The sequence below is a fragment of the Eptesicus fuscus genome, chromosome 14, assembly GCF_027574615.1.
Source record: "Eptesicus fuscus isolate TK198812 chromosome 14, DD_ASM_mEF_20220401, whole genome shotgun sequence".
Lineage (NCBI taxonomy): Eukaryota > Metazoa > Chordata > Mammalia > Chiroptera > Vespertilionidae > Eptesicus > Eptesicus fuscus.
In genome coordinates this window covers 79,539,112-79,560,121 of record NC_072486.1, presented here as the reverse complement: position 1 = coordinate 79,560,121, position 21,010 = coordinate 79,539,112, and the positions used below count along the sequence as shown (strand labels likewise).

At 42.5% G+C, this 21,010-nt stretch overlaps 1 protein-coding gene across 1 annotated transcript in view; it reads right to left on the bottom strand.

Moving 5' to 3' along the window:
- Nucleotides 1-634: 634 nt before the first annotated feature.
- GALNT11 (polypeptide N-acetylgalactosaminyltransferase 11) overlaps nt 635-21,010 on the bottom strand; it is a 70,734-nt gene continuing 50,358 nt past the window's right edge. Inside the window, exons 6-13 of the mRNA XM_028135568.2 lie at nt 17,670-17,795; nt 15,479-15,728; nt 12,024-12,141; nt 10,694-10,846; nt 5,881-6,099; nt 4,486-4,590; nt 3,123-3,260; nt 635-2,698 (exon numbers count right to left, since the gene is read on the bottom strand). Of these exons, the coding sequence (XP_027991369.2) occupies nt 2,567-2,698; nt 3,123-3,260; nt 4,486-4,590; nt 5,881-6,099; nt 10,694-10,846; nt 12,024-12,141; nt 15,479-15,728; nt 17,670-17,795 (1,241 nt within the window). The 3' untranslated portion in view covers nt 635-2,566. The remainder of the gene's footprint in view (nt 2,699-3,122; nt 3,261-4,485; nt 4,591-5,880; nt 6,100-10,693; nt 10,847-12,023; nt 12,142-15,478; nt 15,729-17,669; nt 17,796-21,010) is intronic.

Sequence of the window (21,010 nt, the reverse complement as noted above, 5' to 3'; positions counted from 1 at the left end):
GTTTTACTCATTCCTTTCCAATGTCCATGCCCTTGATTTCCTTTTCATTTTCCTGTTACCACTGTGCTGCCTGAGGCCATCACTGCCAACGCTGAATGGTAGTGTTACCGGCATCCTTGCCTTGTTCTAATCCAGTCTTTTTGTTTTTATGAAACTACTAAAGTTTTTCATAGATGCCCTTCATCAGGGTGAGGAACTTCCCTGCCTAGTTTGCTGAGTTTTTACTGTTGAATTTTGCCAAATGCTTTCTTTTGCAAGATCATAAGCCTTTTCTCCGGTATTACTGTCACAAATGCATCCCTGGCGTCAGACTCTTTTCACCACATATCACTCTTTTTGCATATTGTTGGACTTGATTTGCTAATGTTTTGTGAGTCTTCTATATTCATGAAGGTTATAGGTCTACAGTGTTCTGGTGTATTGCTTTTAAAATTGCTCACAATGTCAAAATATCTCAGAAGTTTTCCAGAAGAGGCTATGTATTATTGGTATAGTGTTTTCCTCCATTGTTTGATAGAACTCATCAGTGAAGCCATTTGTGCCTAGAGTTTTCTAGTTGGGAAGGTTTTTAAACTACAAATTCCATTTGTTTCATAGCTATCAGCTATTTAGGTCATCTATTTCTTGAGAGAAGTTGGGTAATTTATTTCAAGGTATTTGTCCATTTCATTTAATTTATTGGCATAAAGTTGGTCATAATAATCCCTTATCATTTTTTAAAGCAGTTTTAGTTCACAGCAAAACTGAATGTATAGAACACACACAGCCTCTCCCCACCACCAACACCCTGCATCTGTAGTACCTTGCTACCAATGATGAACTTTTATTGACATGTCATTATCATCCAGTTACACTACTCTGCTTTTGGGTATTGTATTTCTATGCATTTTGACTAACATATAGCATACATAATAGTTTCACTGCCCTAATAATCCTCTGTGCTCTGACTGTTCATCTCTCCCTCCTTTACCTCTGGCAACCACCCATCTCCATGGTTCTGCCTTTTCCAGAATGGCATACAGCTGGACTCACACAGTAAGTAGATTTTCGGATTGGTTTCTTCCACTGAATATGTATTCGAGGTTTCTCCGTATCTTTTTGTGGCCTGATATCTCAATTATTTGAACACTAAATAATACCATTGTCTGGATGTACCACAGTTCACCCATTCACTTACTGAAGGACTTCTGGCTGCTTCCAATTCTGGGCAGTTATGAATAAGCCGCTATAAACGAGGTGTCTGAGGGAGCGTAAGCTTTTAACTCCTTTGGGTCATTACCAAGAAGCTTGAAGGTTGGACCAAAGACTAGGGCTGTTTTGTAAGAAACCACCTAACTGTCCTCCAAAGTGGCGGCGCCACGCTGCCTCCCCACCAGCAGGGATTCAGGCGTACTTGGAAACATTACTGTTCCTGGGTGGATGGAGTGTTCCCTGTTACTTATGTCCAGTTGGTTCACAGTATTTTTCTACTTGTTTTATCGCTATTGAGAGCTGTGTGGAAACCTCACACCTGCAGACGATGTCTCTCCTGGAAGTTTCAACAGGTTTGGTGCTTGTATTTTGAAGTTCTATTGTTTGGGATTATTTCCTCTTAATGCTCAACACGCATGTACTTTCCCATCTTTTTATCCAACCTAACAATCTCCGCCTTCTACTGGGGCATTTATTGATTTTACTTGGTTTAAATCTGCCAACTTGCTGCTTTTTGTTTTTGATTATGTACCCATCTGGTCTTTGAAGTTGAAGGACTGATAAAAAGTTTGAGATACAGATATATTATTCTCCAACATGTTTCTCATATGATGCTTAAACTGCTTTCTGATTCAAGATTTTAAAAACTCTTTATATTTGCGCATGTAATACATACACAGGATTCCTAAATTTATATCTAAATGGCATATAAATCTTGACCTCCAGATCCAACAACTTAGTATTCAAATTCACATACCTTCCGTTTCAAATTCCTCGTTCAAGCCTAGAAACGGGAATTCCCTACAGTTAGAGCTGTACACTGGTCACAGCTGAATCCAAGTTTATTTCTTACCATGCATCACAGACATAGGACAGCTCAGACCTGAGGCTCCACTACAAAAAGGTAAATAATTAAAAGGATTCTTTATTTTAAATGTCTATAGTACTATAATTCATCAAAATAATTTATAGTAGTTAACCACCTCTTAAATATGATCTTATAAACAATATGTGGATTCAGTCAGTTTGTTTAAAGTTCACTAGTCTGCTATGAAGTCTTCTAAGAAAGGAAATCATGACACATTCTATTCCACTATTAAAGGGGATTAAAAAGAAGCATAAACTAATTTGAATAGACCTAGCAATTTCCTGGGTATAATCCTCTGTATAAACCTGACTCTTTATATTAAAACTGTATTCTGATTTCCTACCATTAAGAAATTCCTTAACAGTGGCCTAGAAATGACCTCAATGTCACATACTTCTTCACCGCCTGATGGTCCCTGGGGGCTCGATATAGACGGTAGGGTATGTCTGCTGTTTCACCTCTGCTAACCTTCCCAGGGCAAGCATCCATTCAGCCTTCGCATCCACCTTAACCTTCCAAATGCCACTGCTGAGAGGAGGAGCCATCACAGATTGCCATAGCAACATAGCCTTTGTGACTCAGTGGATCAACCGCTTTCAGGCACTGTCCAACTGACACCTGGTACAGCCGATTATTCTTCTGAAAAATGAAAAAAGAGGTAACTTACAACACTTACTATCCAAATAAGGTAAAGAAGCTACAGTAATCCAGAGAGATGTGGAGTACTTAACACACTGCGGACGGATCACGAGAATTCTCACTTCATATTACACAGTTTTTTTACAAAGTATCACACTTTAAAAAGATAATAGAGTGTAAGAACATGTAATAAATAACTACAAAATGCAATGGGTATTTAATTTTAATGCGTGCCTTTAACATTTATGTAAAACGTTGTTTGTACTTATTCAATAGAAACCTATCTGGCCACTGGGTAAAGCTAGCAATAAAACTACTGGTCCGCAATGTGTTAAGAGGATGTATAGGATGCTACAAGCTCAGAACATCCTTCTACAAGGTAGACTATGAGCCTCCGCCCATCCTCACTGAGCAAGTGTCTCACCCCAAAGGTCCACTGCTGGGATCCTCCCGACCCGTGGCACTTCATGAGTCGGGGTGGGTCAGAGGATCGAGTTTCTGACATATCCAGGCAAAGGAGATTACTTAAAACCAATTCATGCTCTTCATTATAAATCCAGATCTAAGGAAGAAAAGAAAAGATAAAAACCCCAAGGCCTACTACCACCAGCAGTCAAAGAAAAAACAGCACCCAAATTGGAAAGAAGTAAAACTATCAGAATTTATAGATGACATGCCATTACATTCAGAAAGCCCTAACACTTCACCAAAAACTATTGTGCTTTTACATACCAATAATGAATTCTCATAAGGAAATTAAGAAAATAATGCCATTTATAGTAGCATCAAAGGAATAAAATACATAGGAATAAATTTAACCAAAGAAATAAAAGGCAAATACTCTGAAAACTGTAAGACATGGATTATGTTTCCTTAAGCTAGGGAAACAGAAGAAAAAATAAACAAATGGAACTATACCAAACCAATAAAGTTTATGCACAGCAAAGGAAAACACCAACAAATCAAGAAGCAACTTACTGAATGGGAGAAGATATATGCAAATGACACATCAGATAAAGAGTTGATATCCAAAAAATATAAAGAACTCAGACAACTTAACACCGAGAAAACAAAACCATCCAATTTAGAGATGGACAGAGGACACACAGACAACAAACAGTGCTGGCAAAGATGTGGAGAAGGGGAGCCCTGTGCACTGTCGGGATGTAAACTGGTGCAGCCACTGTGAAGACAGTATGGAGGTTTCTCAAGAAATTAAAATAAAACTACAATATGACCCAGCAATCCCGCTTGTTGGGTATTTATCCAAAGAAAACAAAAACTCTAACTTGAAAAGATATCTGCACCCCTTACAGTAGCCAAGATGTGGAGGTAACCTATATGTCCATCAATAGATGAATGGATAAAGAAGATGTGGTACATATATACAATTCAGCAATAGAAAAAATGAATCTTGCCAATTGCAATTACAGGGATGGACCTAGAGGGTATTATGCTAAGTGAAATAAGTCAGACAGAGGACACAAATAACTCATGATCTCACAAATATGGACTAAACAAAAAAACAACAGATCCTTAGATACAGAGAACAAGCAGATGGCTGTCAAAGGGGAGGTGTGTTTGTGGGGGGAGAGGTGGGAGGTGCTCTTCCTTTGCCATTTCTCACAAATTCACATAACTTTCAATTCATTCTATATAATTGGAAGGGTCAAATAATGCTCTAAACAAACAAAATGCTACTACGATCAGATTAAGATCTAATGTCTGCCCTCCCTTCACTGAAGGACACCCTTCGGTCTGGCTTTGAATACAAAGGCTTCGCTCACCTGGTTTGGGTCACCGTAGTCACACGCCTTAAGCACTACGAGGCCTCCCTTCTGACTTGGGCGGCTCTGGGCCACCAGACACTTGCCCGTCTGGAGGTGATAAAGCTATAAAAGGAAAGAATGCTCGTGAGACCCAGCATCGAAGAAAGACCAGTGCTAGAAAAGGAGGCGTGGGATGAAATATGGAAATATTATTCCAGAGGTATGAATGCCAATGTCATAAAAGCATTTTATATTCCTAAATTCTAGCTTTAGCACATAGGAGCATTACAACAGACTTCAAGGTTACAGGCAATTTTAACAACATATGCAAGCAATGTCACATGGAATTTCTACCTAAAGTTACAGGTTTACTAGTCTATAGGGAAGGAAGAAAATCAAACTATCATTTTAGCACTAAAAAAAAAAAAAAAATGGGGAAACGAGAACAAAGGTATAAAGCCAAGCAGAACTACATAATTAATGTAATATACATGCTGAACTGGAGATAAATACAGTTTATAAATGCCACAGGAATTCTAAGAGTGAGATGCATAAGAGAAACCAAAGCACAGCGTCTCAGTACAAGGACGCTGTAAGCACTAAGTGGGATATGTACAAGGCAAGAATACTGTAAGGGATGAATTACATGGACATACACTGGTACCTAATTTTACTTTAGCAGGAAACACCTAATAACATCTTGATGGTTTTTTAAAATCTTAGAACAAGGGGGAAAGCTCTGGGCTGAACTCTGGCCCCTTAGTCGTTGGCACTGTGGAGGAACCCGCAGGGGAGCGCCTTCTTTGTAACAGAAGAAAACTGGGCAATGATTACAACATCACACAACTCACAAAGAGGAAATTCTGAGAAACGATTTAGGAAATCGGTAAAAATTTCTGGCTAGATCCTTAACATTTAATTGTGAAGAAATTCCATAAGAAACAAAAGGGAACATCTAAACAAATGTGGTTGGTCAATGGGTTTTCTGCTGAATTCAGATCACCGGATATGAAATTTCAGCTTGTACCAACACTTAGACCCTAACCCACCTCTTACTTCTGTCTGCAGTCAATTCCCAGAGCTGAGGTCAAACAATATATAGCTGCCCCAATTTCTCCTTTTGTTTTCCTAATTATCAGGTTTCTGCCAAATACTCATATTTATATCTACCTACAGAAGTCATGCTCTTAACACTGGCAGTAAAGGATCTCAACATAGGGAAGATTTTAAAAGTCTAAGGTCTTACACCTGAGTAGGAAAGGCAATTTCCAATAAACGCGGAAAGGCAATTTCATAAAAAGAACATAATGGAAGACAAGCTAAAGCCTATCATTAAACATCTGTTAAGTCTATAATGTCACTTATTATATCACACAACATCAATGAAATACTCTGATAAGATTACTTCCTTACCCTTCCACGCTGAAGGATTTTGGGGCGTTTTGGCCCTCTGTTGATAAAAATGGGTTGCTGGGGTTTGGCATTGGGCCCAGATATCTGCATCTCTGGGTAAATGCTATCCAAATACCATTTAAATGATTTACAACCCAACTTCTTCCTCAATTCAACTCGCTCACTGACATTTCCATAGCTTCTTGTCCTCAGATCAGGTCTTAAGGAAAAATACTGCTCCTGAATTTAAAAAAGAAAATTGAGAAAGGGAATGGATTTTTTGTTAAAATGAATATCATCAATTATATCTGAGGTTTAAAGAATTGAAAAAATGGATGAGCAAAAATATTTTTCATACCAGTGTTTTCTTGATGTTAACATAAAATGTCAGAAAGTTTTTACACAATTAGTTCCATAATTGGCAACGATTATAAGACATCTTACATTACTTCTAATGCATCTTGGAATTGATGAAACGGGCTATATATGAGATTAGCAGTTTTAAACTGTTTGTCAGGACTCTATATTCTTCAAAACTGTTGAAGACTCCAAGGAGGTTCTGTTTCTGTGAGTTATATCTACTGATATTTACCACATTTTGAGAGCTGCTGTGTTATACAGTGGTGATTCCAAAATGATTAGCATAGTGCTGGAGCTCAGTCCCGTGTAGGGAGGAGGCAACCAATGTTGTAGAAAAACCAATATTGTACCTACCTCTTCTCCCAAGTACAGCAAGTCGCTTCATCCTTCCCACAGGACACGTATGGACCCCTCCACTTGCATTTACCTCAGTGTTAAAAATTACTGTGCAATGTCTTAGACATCTTTGTATCCCCGCAAACCTGACACAAGCAGGTAGTATGAAGTAGGTGCTCAATAAATGCTTGTTTAAAGAAATTAATTGTGCACAAATGTTCACAGCATTTTTCATAAGTCAGAAAGTGGAAACAACCGAAATGTCCATGAACTCATCCCATCTAATAAAGAGGGAATATGCTAATTGACCGTCATGCCCTCACAAAGATGGTGCACCCACAGCCAATAAGGAGGGAATATGCTAATTGACTGCCACGCCCTCAAAGATGGTGGTGCTCACAGCCACAAGATGGCAGTGCCCAGTCCCCTCAGCCCCACCGGGGCAGCAAGCGCACGGCATGGCCAGGCCCACCCCCAGGCGGGTCCGGCCACTCCATGTGCCTGCCTCCCGAGTCCCCCAGTCCCCTCAGCCCCCAGCCCCCACCCGAGGCTCAGGTAACCAGGGCTGAGCCGAGGCTTGCACTGCCGGCAGTGGCAGCAGCAGAGGTGTGATGGAGTGTCACCTTTCCCTGATCGCTAGGTCGCCTCTGGCCCCTGAGGGATCCCGGACTGTGATGGGGCAGGCCGGGCTGACAGACCCTCCCTCCAATGCATGAATTTTCATGCACCGGGCCTTTAGTGAAAGGACAAAACAAAATGCAATATGTTCACAATGGAATATTTTTCACAATAAAAAGGAACTGCTGGAGGAACCAAGATGGCAGCAAAGTTAAACAACTAATCTGCTGCCTCGCACAACAATTTCAAAAATACAACTAAAAGATGGACTGGTGAGCACGGCGACTCCTGCTCGCATCTCCCCGGGCCGGGCGGCTGCTCCTCTCCGTCAGCACCTCAGCCGGGGCCATGGGCTCGTCGGCGGCCGCGGACTCGGCGCAGTGGCTCTCTGTGAAGGAAGAGACCATCTTTCTGCACGACGGGCTCATCCGTGTCACTGACCTGGCCGAGCTGCCCAGTGAGATCCTCGGGGCCCCGGAGGCCGCCGACACTGACTTGGAGGATTCTTAGGATTTCCCATCTTACATTCAAGTCCTTTAGCCATTTTGACAGAGGAGAACCAAGATGGCGGCAAAGTTAAACAAATGAACCACGCCGCGCACAGCAATTTCAAAAATACAACCAGAGGACAGAGCGTCTGTCACCCAGAGCCACAGGAGAGCTGGCTGAATGGTGGATTTACAGCTAAGAGGGAAGAGGAAAGAGCGAACTCGGAGGGGATAAGGTGCGGAGGCGCGTGGGTCGGGCTGGTGGCGGGGGAAGGGACTCGCGGCTTTTTTTCCAACCCGAAGGGAGATAAGCTCCCTATCACTCTGAAATCCAGTTTCTGGGGACGCGCGGGAGACCCAGACACCTACGCGGAGAAGCTGGACTCTCGGCCATTGTGTCGGAAAGTGAGAGCGACTTTCTTGCAGAGGTGCGCCCAGCAGCCAGTGTTTGCTGCACTGGAGCACGGGACGCGGGGACCTGGAAACGCGGAAAGGCAGAAAAGGCAGACTTGCAGCCATTTCGGTTTGCCACGCCCTAGCCTAGTGACGCCCTGAGACCCCGCCCCGCACATTTTACAAACCCGCCCAGGCTCCAAACAGCAGCTTTTGCATATAAATGGCCTGCCCTGTGGCAGCTTAACCAAATAAACTGCAGTTCCAGTCAGACTGCTCCAAAACCACTCAAGCAGGAGGAGAAAACTGCAGTTTTTGCTGTAACTCCTGCTGAGTGGCCTCAGACAGTAGCTGACCTGCACCCCATTGGAGACCCAGAAACGAGGGCATCTAGTGGTCGGTGTGAGATGACACCAGATTTCAACCACTCACATAAGGGACACATTCAAGAGGCAGACTCAGTGAGCGCCAAAGCCTTGCTGCAACAAGTCCCGGCCCATAAATGTGTCTCCTGCACAGCAACTCTTCCTTTATAGACACAGCGGGTCCTCACAGCCAATTGGCCTGGAGGACAATTCCTCCCAGTGACACCAACAACAATCAAGACTTAACTACACAAAGGAGGACCAAGATGGAGGCATAGGGCGGACGCCTGATTGTTGCCTACCACAACAATTTTGAAACTACAACGGGAAAACAGAGCAGACACCATCCAGAACCACCGGAGGGCTGGCTGAGCAGATCCTCTACAACTAGAATAAAAGAGAGGGGTACGCGGGATGATGCTGATGCCGGTGAGCCAAAGACCACACTTTAAGAACTACGGCTCTGGCGACACAATGGGGGCCTGGAACGTGCTCGGCGCAGTTCCCCCGGCGGTCTCTGGCTGAGGGGATGGCTCCACTCGCTGCCGAGCACAAACAGACGAGCCCCTGGGAGACATGGGGTGGGAGACCCCGTGCTTGCTGACCCCCGAGTCCTTCGAGAATCTCAGCGCCCTGGAAGCGGCCAGGTGCGCACGCCCAGCGACCGGCCACCGCTGCAGACCCGAGGGCCGCCGCAGCGACCTCAGACCAGCCCGCCATCGCGCACCGGGCACACCGGACCTTCGCCAAGCCCGCTGCCCAGCAAGTTCCGTGGCGGCCGCCCCGGAGCTTTGAGAAAATGGCCGGAGGAATTGCTGAGAAGGAATTGACTGATGAGAGTTGGGATCGGGAAGACGAGGCCCCGCTGGGTCCTGGATCCAGGAGCGCTCGCCCGGTGACTGGTCACCGCTGCAGACCCAAGTGCCGCTGCAACGACCTCGGACCAGGCCGCCGCCCAACGAATTCCCCGGCAGCCGCCCTGGAGCTTTGAGAAAATGGCCGAAGGAATTGGGATCAAGAAGACGAAGCCCCGCTGGGTCCCGGGTCCGGGCGAGGCCACGCGCCCCTGGGTCCGGGTGAGGCCGCACGCCCCTGGGTCCAGGTGAGGCTGGGACCCTGGGTCAGGGTGAGGCTGCGCCCCTGGGTCCGGGTGAGGCGTGCCCCTGGGTCCGGGTGAGGCCGCACGCCCCTGGGTCCGGGTGAGGCCGCACGCCCCTGGGTCTGGGTGAGGCCGCGCGCCCCTGTGTCCGGGTGAGACCAAACCAGAGGGAGTCGGACCTGCATTACCACCATTTGTCCACCATCCAGAGCTGAAAAGTCAGTGCCGACATGTACACATAAGGAACTGGTGGACATTGAAATTGGGTCTCTAAAGAACTGTTGGTCCAGAAAGAAACTCACTACAGACTGATTCATTTGCCTGTCAGCATAACTATTATTGCTCGTCTCACATTCAGTTCTTATAAGTATATTTCTAGTGACACATGATCTCGCTCATCTAGGGGAAATGATGAACAACATAGACTGATGAACAAGAACAGACCCAGAAACAAGGAGGCATCAATCGGACTGTCAGGCCTCAGAGGGAGGGTAGGGGAGGGTGGGGGTAGGGGGAGAGATCAACCAAAGGATTTGTGTGCATGCATACGAGCCTAACTAATGGTTAAGGACGACAGGGGGGTGGGGGCATCCGTGGGGAGGGGTGTGGGATGGGAATGGGGGGATGAGGACAAATATGTGACACCTTGATCAATAAAGAAATTTTAAAAAAAAGGAACTGATATGTGGTATAATATGGATGAAACTGACATCATTCTAAATAAAAAAAGATGGTCACAAAAGGCCACATATTGTGAGATTACATTTGTATAAAATGTCCAGAATAGGGAAATCCATAAAATGAGGCGGCCGATTACTGGTTGTCTAGGGTAGGAGGGGTGATGGGTGAAGGATACAGTTTCTTTTCAGGGTGATAAGATATTCTAAAAAATTGTTTGTGAATTATACCTCAATGAAGCTATTGCAAAGGAAGTAATATTGCAGGTTGCCTCTAACAGAGAAGATGACCGGAAGGATACTCCCTGAGCAGAGTCAAAGGAAAACTAAAAGAAGATCAAACAGGAAAGAGTGAAACCCTAGGCAAAGAGAAGCGACTGAAAAGGAACCTAGAAGGAGATGGTCCACCAACAGGAATGCGCACGAGCGAAAAGCAGCCAGAGCCATCCCCAAGGAGGAGGGCCTAACCCTCCCTTCTCAATGAGAAATTAAGCTCACCTTATATTCATCCAACCAAACGTGTGCCAGCCTCAAGGAGTTGTGTGTCATGGTGTCCTGGCCTTCAGGGGAACCATAGGGTCGCCTTTTCCGGAAAATGTGTCCGACTCTGGAGCAAGGGATGATGAAGAGCTTACCCCCACACATCCAAATCTGGTCAGAAGCAAAGCATGTATCAAAAGTTGCCTCACAGTGCTATGGAGTCAGTGTATGACTTGTTGTGAAACTAATCTTTGTTAAACAGCTGTATGTAGGACTTCGCAAGATGCTTTATCTTAATAGATGTAACTATTCAAATAGAAGAAAGTCAAAGGCTATATTTTTTATAATCATCTGTATGATTTTTTTAAAAAAGTAACTCTTAAACAATGTAATATTCTTTTACTAACATACATTGTTGTTTTACTAGATCAAGAAACTTGATCTTCAGGACTTAGGGACAAGGAATGCTTAACAGGTCCTGTAATTTCAGTTTTTACAGGTACTTTCTTATAAAATGTATATATAATTTTTTAAAGAAAAAAGTTGTATAAAATATACAGAATAACTAGTTAAGATATAAAAGATCTTGGTTCTGGTTTAAATTTTATGTTAGACTCTGAGTTACTTTATACAGTTATTTTAATTTTTGTGGGACTCAATTACCTTATTTATAAAATAAGACTGAACTAATGTCTATTATTCCTTTCAACTTTAAAATTCAAAAGATTATGCAAGAAAAGCTACCTTGTAAAAATACTGTGGTCAATACATTTGCAGAAATGCAAAATGACATATGCACAAGGCTCTGTGCTATTGTCTGAATGCTGATTTGCTATCTGGACCAGGAGATGGGAGATGATACGGGGACTTCTGAGTTCTTTCCCTCCCCCACTCTTCTTCCTCAGGTTGGAGGTACTTGTATATGAAAGGGATTCAGTAAGCTATACAGGAGCTGATGAATAATTTGTCATATAAACTGGGCTACTTCTAAAAGTGAAATGGGGAGCTGTTACTAATTTCTCTAGGGAAACAGTGTGAACCAGATGGTCTTGGGCAATCGGGGAAATCTGATCCCAGCTATATACAGCAAGAACAAAACTATCTTAAATGCTCATTAAGTCCTCGGAATTGATACCCAATCATTTCTTTTTGAATTCTTATAAATATAAGGCTTTTTATATGCTTTTGACATTCTGAATGGTTATTACCCATATCTCAGATGATGAGAAAGTAGGAATCATTAAGGATAATTTCTTAATAAAGATAAAGTACAGATAGTACGGGATCATGGATGAAAATTATATTTCATTACATACAAACAACAAAGCATGCAAAAAAAAAAAATTACCCGAAATGATATTTCCAAGTTTTCTCCTCCCCAGATATCCATGCCACTGTCATATTGCCCAAGTTCACTGAAGTAGCTTCTATTCATGGCAAACAGTCCTCCAGCCATTGTAGGTGACCTAGAAAAGGAAAATAATTACTGTATCAATTCCATAAAGTCAATTAGCTACTCTTTCAACTATTACAAAACATAGTTTATCTAAAATCAAGGGAGGAGCTGGGCCACAGATCACTAGTGATCTACTAGACAACGGGGAAGTGAAGACTGTTTTCCTAAGTACCAAAAGGACTGTTTTTATTAAGACAATTGTTGACAGAAATCCGCCTGAATTATGAATTATTTCATTCCTTTTGGCAATCTCAGAGCCACTGGGATAAACACTGGACTCCAGGGCCTGTCAAGGTGAGACCAGACAAACCCACCACTTTCAATTGGACTCAAACATGTGTTAGACCAGTGGCTTGTAAGTAGAGTGATTCTGTCCCCAGCAAACATTTCTCTAACTTCTGGAGACCTTTCAGCTGTCATATCTGGGTAAGGGTGCTACTGGCATCTGATGGGTGCCAAAAATTTATCAGGCCCCAAAGGTCAATCCTGTCAAGACTGAGAAACCCGTGTTAGTGAGAGTGAAGCGGACTGGTCCTCCCCGAGAGCCAAGACCGGCTTCCAGGCCTCTCTTCCTGAAAATGGACTAGGTGATCATGGATTCTAATGTCCCAAGCTGCCAGCCCCAAGTAAAGCAAAATTCTCTATGCAAGAAGAAAACATCTCCCCAGGTATGAATGTATTTCTATAATCTTTCATATACAGTGTTTGGGGCTAAAACAAACAAGCAAACAAATAACCAAGCAATGAAGAAGCTAAGAAAGAAAAACAAAAAACAATCTACAATAAAACAGATATGCAGGGGTGTCAAATAATCAGGCAGATATTTAAAAATAACTTCAATATGTTCAAGCATAAAAGATAAGATGAGAGTTTAGCAGATAGATATTATATAAAAAGAAACCAAAGTTGTGTCTATCTGAAAAACACTCTGACAAAGACAGAAAAAAAAACTGAAGTAGCCGATAAAAGAGATTAACTTCCAAGGAAACAAAAATAAGACTGTTCCTGATGTCTCACCAGAAACAGTGGAAGCCAGGTTTTAGAATGAAACATTCAAAATCCTGAAAGAATGTACCGGCCAACCTAGAACTGGGTATCAAGCAAAATTATTCTTCAAAATAATGGTGAAACAAAGACCTTTTCTGAAAAAGGAGTAATCACCAGAAGGTCCAACCAAAAGAAATACTTAAATGTGTTATTTAGTCAGAATGAGGAGATTCCTAAATAAAAATCTGCAGGTGCAGAAAGAATAAAGAGTAACATGAGAAATATGTGGGCAAACCTAAACCAATCATGTCTTATAGGGTAAAATATATATTTGCACACACACATATACATTTCAACAATGTAACTTGAGGAGGGATAACTGGAATATGAGCATTCTTAGCTCCTTGAATCGTTTGGAGGAAGTACCAATTTATATTACACATTGGTAAGTCAAGAATATATGCTGTAGTCTCTAGGGTAGCCACTAAAATAAGCTATACTAATAAAAGGGTAATATGCAAATTGGTTGGGACGCCCTCACAGTAACGACCAAACAGCAGGCTGCATGGGGCGACCAGGCTGGCGGGGGGTTAGAGAGGGATGACCAAATGACTGAACAGCAGGCTGCGTGGGGCAACCAGGCCGGCAGGGTGGTTAGAGAGGGACGACCAAATGACTGAACAGCAGGCTGCGTGGGGTGACCAGGCCGGCAGGCAGGGGAGGGCAGTTGGGGGCATCAGGCCGGCAGGCAGAGGCAGTTAGGGCTGAACAGGTAGGCAGGCAGAGTGGTTAGGGGCAATCAGGCAGGCAGGCAGGCGAGCAATTAGGAGCCAGCGGTCCTGGATTGCGAGTCGGACATCCCCTGAGGGGTCCCGGATTGGAGAGGGTGCAGGCCGGGCTGAGGAAACCCCTCCCCGCCCAATGCATGCATTTCATGCACTGGGACTCTAGTTAAATATAAGACCACAAAAAGATTGACAGCAAAGGTGAAGAAAACTATACAAAGAAAAAATACTGACCAAAGCAAAGTTTCACTGTTTTAAAAGTATAAAATAAAAGAATTCATAATGACAAATGGCTTCATTCACCAGAAGATTTAATAATTCTAAACTTTCATGTATCTATTAAAAGAACCTCAAAATATATGAAGAAAATAGATAAAGAACTATGAGAAACAATCGTAGTGGGAAATTTTATATACCACTTTCAATAACTGATAGAACATGTAAATTAAAAATTAAAATATAGAATATTTGAGTAACACAATAAACTTGACCAAACTGATATAGAATCCCATCTTTAACAACTGCAGAAAATACAAATTTCCCAGGCAAAGAATACTTACAAAAAGTAATCATGCTAAACCATAAAGCAAATCTCATCCATTTCCACTGAATTAAAATCATACAGAATGGTTTCAGACCACAGTGTAATTAAATGAGGAATAAATAACTGTAAAACCTCCCTGTCGGGAAATTATAAATGCACTGATAAATAACCTATGAGTCAGGGAAGATATCACAATTAACATATTTTGAAATAAATACCGTATTTTCTGGCGTATTAAGATGACTTTTTAACCCAGGAAAATCTTCTATACGCCCAGTCGTCTTATACACCAGAAAATACGGTAATAACAATGATGTATAATTTGTGGGATGCAGCTAAAGCCATTAGAAGATAATTTAACATCTTCAATAAATATATTAGAAAAAGAAAAAGGCTGAAAATTTTAAAAATCTAAACATCCAACTCCTGGTTGTAAAAAAAGCTTATGTATCAAATATTCTTCATAGCACCACTCATACTAGCAAAGAACTGAAGATAGTACTAGTAAACCTGCATAGCACAAAGGGTACTCCCAAGGTGCCCTCCAAGCTTATCCCAGGATACTGTTGATTTTGTCTGCCTTTCTCACTAAGCCACAAAACCTTGAGAGCAGCACACAATGTCTTATTCATAAATCCTTAGGACTTGGTAGAGTGCGTAAAATTCAATAAGTACTCAGAATTTTTAAAAATGTTTTTATTGATTTTTAGAGAGGAAGGGAGAAAGAGAGAGACAGAAACATAAATGAGAGAGGATCATCATCCATCGCCTGCCTCTCCTGCATGCCCCTACTAAGGGATCGAGCCTGCAACCTGGGCATGTGCCCAAACTGGGAATCGAACCCGTGACCTCCTGGTTCCTGGGTCGACACTCAACTGCTGAGCCACACCAACTGGGCAGCACTCAGAATTTAATGGGCAAAGTAAGCCAACACTTTTGCTTCTTGCAAAGAAGAAGGACTTATCTTTAAAAGGTTTTTTCTCCTGAAGAAGTACTGGTGGTCATTTTCTAATGCACAGGAGAAATCTTACTTTATTGGTGCAGCAGCTCCTTCTGGTCCTCCGAGCTCGGAAAGGGGGACAAGGTCCCATTTGAAGTGCAGTCCCCAGTTGAACCCTCCGCGCACCACAGGGGACGAGCTGTAGGCCAGAGTGTCGGCACTGATGATGTCGATCACCGGGCACACGACTGTCCGCCGGTCCTCCCGGATGGCCGCCAGCAAGGGCTGCAGCCACACCGCGTTCACTTCACAGTGGCTGTCCAGGAACACCAGGACTTCTCCTGAGGAGGCCAACGACAGCTTTACAAATTCATCTCACCGCCACCTCTCCTCCGGCACACCCCGTCCCTTTGCTGGGTTTAGTGGGGACTTCCTTTTTAGACTCTTCTCCCCCGCTTTTTTGTTTAAACCTACTCGAACTGAAGCAAATCAATAAAAAATGAGAACTCTCCATGTAGCCTGCAGTCATATGCAGATTGAATTCAAGGCTTATGACTTTTCTCCTATTTAATTCTACTCAAAGACTTACTGAAAGCAACAAGATAAAAATTATGGAGTATTTGTGGGGAATGGCAAAATTATGCCATTCGAAACACTGCATTGTTACAACATATTATGGAGAGCTTTATTTCTCAGAGACCAATGACCATTTAGTTTTTTTCATTATGATCTGTCAGATATCAGCCAGTTTGGGGGCAGTCTCAGGTTCAATGTGACTATGTGTAATCTTACTTCATTTAGTTAAATTGAAAAAAGTAACATTTATAGAATTAAGAAAAACTATCAATACATTTCTTAAAGGAACATTGATTTAATTGACTTCACCTGGCACTGACTGATGATGGACAGGGGGGAAATTCTGCCTTTCCGTATTTAATGACACCGGCTGTATTTATGCTCTCTGCGTCTTCACCCGGTTGTTCACAGACACAGAATTATATGACTAACTCACTGTCATCATAGAGAATGTTCTTGCCTGTGGTATTTCTGCTATCATTAACTGAAATGGGATGATATTGGTGCTTTAAAAGTCAGCGGTCGCCAACCGGTGGTCTGGGGACCACTGGTGGTCCATGCGGTCTAAAAGGTTGGCGACCGCTGCTTTAAGTGATTCGTGTGAAATCTATAGCGATACATTTCATAGGTAAATCTTTAGAATAAAAATGGTATCTGATGAATCAGATTATCACTTAACTGCTAGGAATGACCAGGAAGTTATCAAAGATTTTATCAAAGAAACCCTCATTCCACTCACATTTATCAAGAGGAGTTAAAAATGTCTAAATTTTTTAAAGAGTTATGAATATGATTTCTATGTGTCCCTCAATCATAACAGTACATTCCAGGCAAAATTCCTAGCTGAAAGACTTCCCTGTTTCTGACCTGGAGTAAACTAATGGTTTAATTGTTTGGGCTGGGAGGGTAGTAGTTATATTTTATGCCATGTAAATACATCACCTGACTGAACTGGCAGCAGTACCTAAATAAATTACCTTCATGATTTTTGGGGGGCCATACCCATGCATACATGCAGTATTATGTACCTAATATCTTTAAGTAAATTCATTTAACTTGAATTTATTTTAAAAGGACATTTTTTTACCAAGATCAGAAATGACAATCAGGATCACCAATCTTACACAGAGGTAACCATAAGAAGAAATACAATGGTACCAATATAATGTAACTGAAGACTAACCAGATATATGTTCAGCAGAAGATTCTGAATTTGATACCTGTTACTTGTTTTTAAAAGGGTCAAGACAGGTGTAAGCTGGAAAGTTTTAAAAAATACAGTGGTACCAATGTAGACTTTCTCCTTGATGGACTTAGGAAAATTACAAGAGGAAATTTTTAAAGAAAATGTCTTTATAATTATGTAAGTCAACTTTTAAAATATGTTTTTATTGATTCCAGAGAGAGAGGAATGGAGAGGGATAGACAGTGAAGAAGATGCAAATACATTGGAGGGGCAGTAATTAACAATAGGGGCTTTAGGAAATAGGCCTGAGGACTCTGGAGTTCACCTCCTTGTAGTCTGTGCTTTGGGACACCAGGGTTGGAGTTCTGAAAAGGCCTTTCCCAAACTGAACCACCTCCTCTCTCCCGCTGGCAATGCCCACGTAGGAACCACTTTTCAGGCCTCTGCAGAATGCGGAAAGGCACCAAGGACAGCCCTCATCACTCAGCACCCACCGACAACACCCAATGGGAAGTTATACCTGTTGCATGAGCTGCTCCTATCATTCTTCCTCGAATTAGTCCCTCACGTTTTGTATTTCTTATTAATTTAATTTTTCCAGGGAGGTGTTTTTGGACAAATTCATCTAATTCTCCTTTCAAATCATCTGAAAATAAAGACTCCCATAGTTATTCAAACCACATGAGACACATATAAAGACATTTCATAGCTACTCTAAGGTTGTATCTGGTACTTCCAACAACAAATTGTCAAGTAAATATAGAATCTTGTTTTATTTTAAAAGAAGATTGTAACTTATCTGATAAGGTGAAAATAGGGAAAGAAATGAAGGGTAGGAATTGGAATACCAGCCGAGAAATACTTACCTTAGTAATACACTTATTTGTATTTTGACAGCAAACTGGTACAATGCTTTGCATAAAAAATGTTTGAAAATGAATATCGAGTCAATGTTCCACTGATTGCACATAAATCAGATTTAAAACAAACAAAATGAGATGTATATGTCTTTTGTTTAAAAGTAATTTATCATGTCTTACTCCAGAATAACTGAGAAACAACATCTATGGTCCCTACCAAAAATTATATAATAGCAGCAATAAATATGCCTTTTACTAGTTTAGGACCTTCCAGGGGTAACTTCTACTTAGTAGGTTGCTTTTTTGTTTTGTTGATGTTTCCTTGGCTGTGCCAAAAACTTAGTTTGATGTACTCCTGTTTATTTTTTCTTCTTTCTCTTGCCCGAGGAGACTTGCCCAAGGAGATGTATTACTAAGAGCAACATCAGAATTTACTACCAATGTTTTCTTCTAGGAGTTTTATGATTTCAGGTCTTACATTTATGTCTTTAATTCATTCTGAGTTTTATTCTTATAAGTGGTGTAAGGTGATCTAGTTCTTTATTTTTTTGGCATGTATCTGTCCAATTTTCCCAACACCATTTATTGACTAGAGTGTGTTTACCCCATTGTATATTCTTACATCCTTTGTCATAAACTGACCATATAAATGTGAGTTTATTTCTGGGCTCTCCATTCTGTTCCATTGATCTATGTGTCTGTTTTTATGCCAGTACCATACTGTTTTGATTATTATAGCCTTGTAATATAGTTTGATATCCAATAGCATAATTCCTCCATTGCTGTGGCTATTCAGGGTCTTTAGTGGTTACATATAAATTTTAGGTTTATTTGTTCTAGTTCTGTGAAGAATGCCTTTTGTATTTTGAAAGGGAATGCATTGAATATATAGATTGCTCTGGTTAGTATAGACATTTTAACGATGTTAATTCTTCCCATCCATGAACATAGTATATGCTTCCATGTATTTGTATCTTCCTCAATGTCTTATAATTTTCCAAGTGCAGGTCTTTTACTTCCTTAGTTAAAAAATTTTATTGGTTTGAAATAAAGGAGAGAAACCAAGATGGCGGCATAGGTAAACACCTAAACTGCAGCCTCGCACAACAATATCAAAAATACAACTAAAAGACAAAACAGACATCATCCAGAACCACAGGAAAGCTGACTGACTGGAAATTCTACAACAGGAAGGAAAGAGAAAACCACAAGGAAAATCAGAGGAGCTGTAAAAGCCTGAGGTGCGGAGACAGGGGTGAGCGCGTGCAGAGAGGACGGAGCCGGAGAGGACGGGGCGGCTGAGTGCCTGGCTGGTGTTCTCTAGCGGGAAGGAGATAAAAGCTCCGGACTGCACTGAACCCCAGTTCCGGGCGAGACCCTGGGGACCCAGGCTCATACTGGGGGAATCTGGGCTATAAGGCGGAAACTCTGGGGAGCGGTGAAAGGCAGAGCTCCGGAGGCACACACGTGAATGCGCACAGAGGACGGACTGTTGACTGTGCCACTAGATTGCCCTAGCGGGAAGGAGACTAAAGCTCTGGACTGCGCTGAACCCCAGTTCCGACTGCACTGAACCCCAGTTCTGGGCGAGAATCTGGGAATCCAGATTCATTGGGGAAGAGACTAGACTGTCTGGCAGCGGGCGAAACTCGAGGGCGCCTTTCTCTCAGAGGTGCTTGCAGCGAGTACCGAGGGACACTGAGCGACACTGAGTCCCAGGAACCTCATAGGGCAGGGCTGACGGGAAGCCAAGGCTGTCAGCTCCACCCTGAAACTCCGCCCCATCCAAGCTGAGCACAGAGGCTTTTGCAATTTTGCAAGTCTTGTCTCATAAGGCTGTCTCCCGGAGTAGACACAGCTGATCCTCACAGCCAATTGGCCTGGAGGTTAACTTCTCCCACTGATACCAACAACAATCAAGACTTAACTACAACAAGGCTATACACACAGTCCACAAAGGGGTGCACCAAGAGTGTCCACCTCAGGTAACTGGGGAGGCTGAGCCACTGGCCCATATAGGACACCTAGCACACAAAGCTACCCTACCAACTCAGGGAAGCAGCAAAAATGCGGAGACAAAGAAACAGATCACAAACGAAAGAAATGGAGGAAAACAAACAACTGCAGATAGAGTTCAAAACCACAATTATAAGATTTTTCAAGAATCTCCTAGAAAAGGCCGATAAATTTAGTGAGACCCTCAAGGATATGAGAGAGACCCTCGAGGATATGGAAAAGGACCAACTAGAAATTAAACATACACTGACTGAAATAAAAAATATTATACAGACACCCAACAGCAAACTAGAGGAACGTAAGAATCAAGTCAAAGATTTGAAATACAAAGAAGAAAAACACAAAGATAAAAATTATGAACAACACATCTAGGGGAAAAGATGAACGACATAGACTGAAGAACAAGAACAGCATTGATCAGACTGTCAGACCTCAGAGGGAAGGTAGGGGAGGGTGGGGACAAGGGAGACAGATCAACCAAAGGACTTGTGTGCTTGCATATGAGCCGAACCAGTGATCACGGACAACAGGGGGATGGGGGCATGCGAGGGGGGGGGAGGGTTGGGGATGGAAATGGGGGGGGGGGTGATGACAAATATGTGATACCTTAATCAATAAAGTAATTTAAAAAAATTATGAACAACAAATACATATCTATCAACAAGTGAATCTAAAAATCAAGTGAATTAAAAATCTGATGTACAGAATAAACTGGTGAATATAATAGAACTAGAGGCCCAGTGAATGAAATTCATGCACGGGTAGGGTCCCTAGGCCTTGCGGGCGATCAGGGCTGATCTGTGGGGTCCCTGCTGGCACCTGCCTTGGCCAGCCTGGCGCCGCCCACTTGCCAGCCCTGCTGCTGCCACTGCCAGTCACCTCGGGGTGACCAGCGGGGTAATGGCGGCGGGGAGAGCCCACTGGCACCTGCCTTGGCTGGCCTAGGGCCTGCGGGCTGGGGGCAGCTCCTGTGTTGAGCATCTGC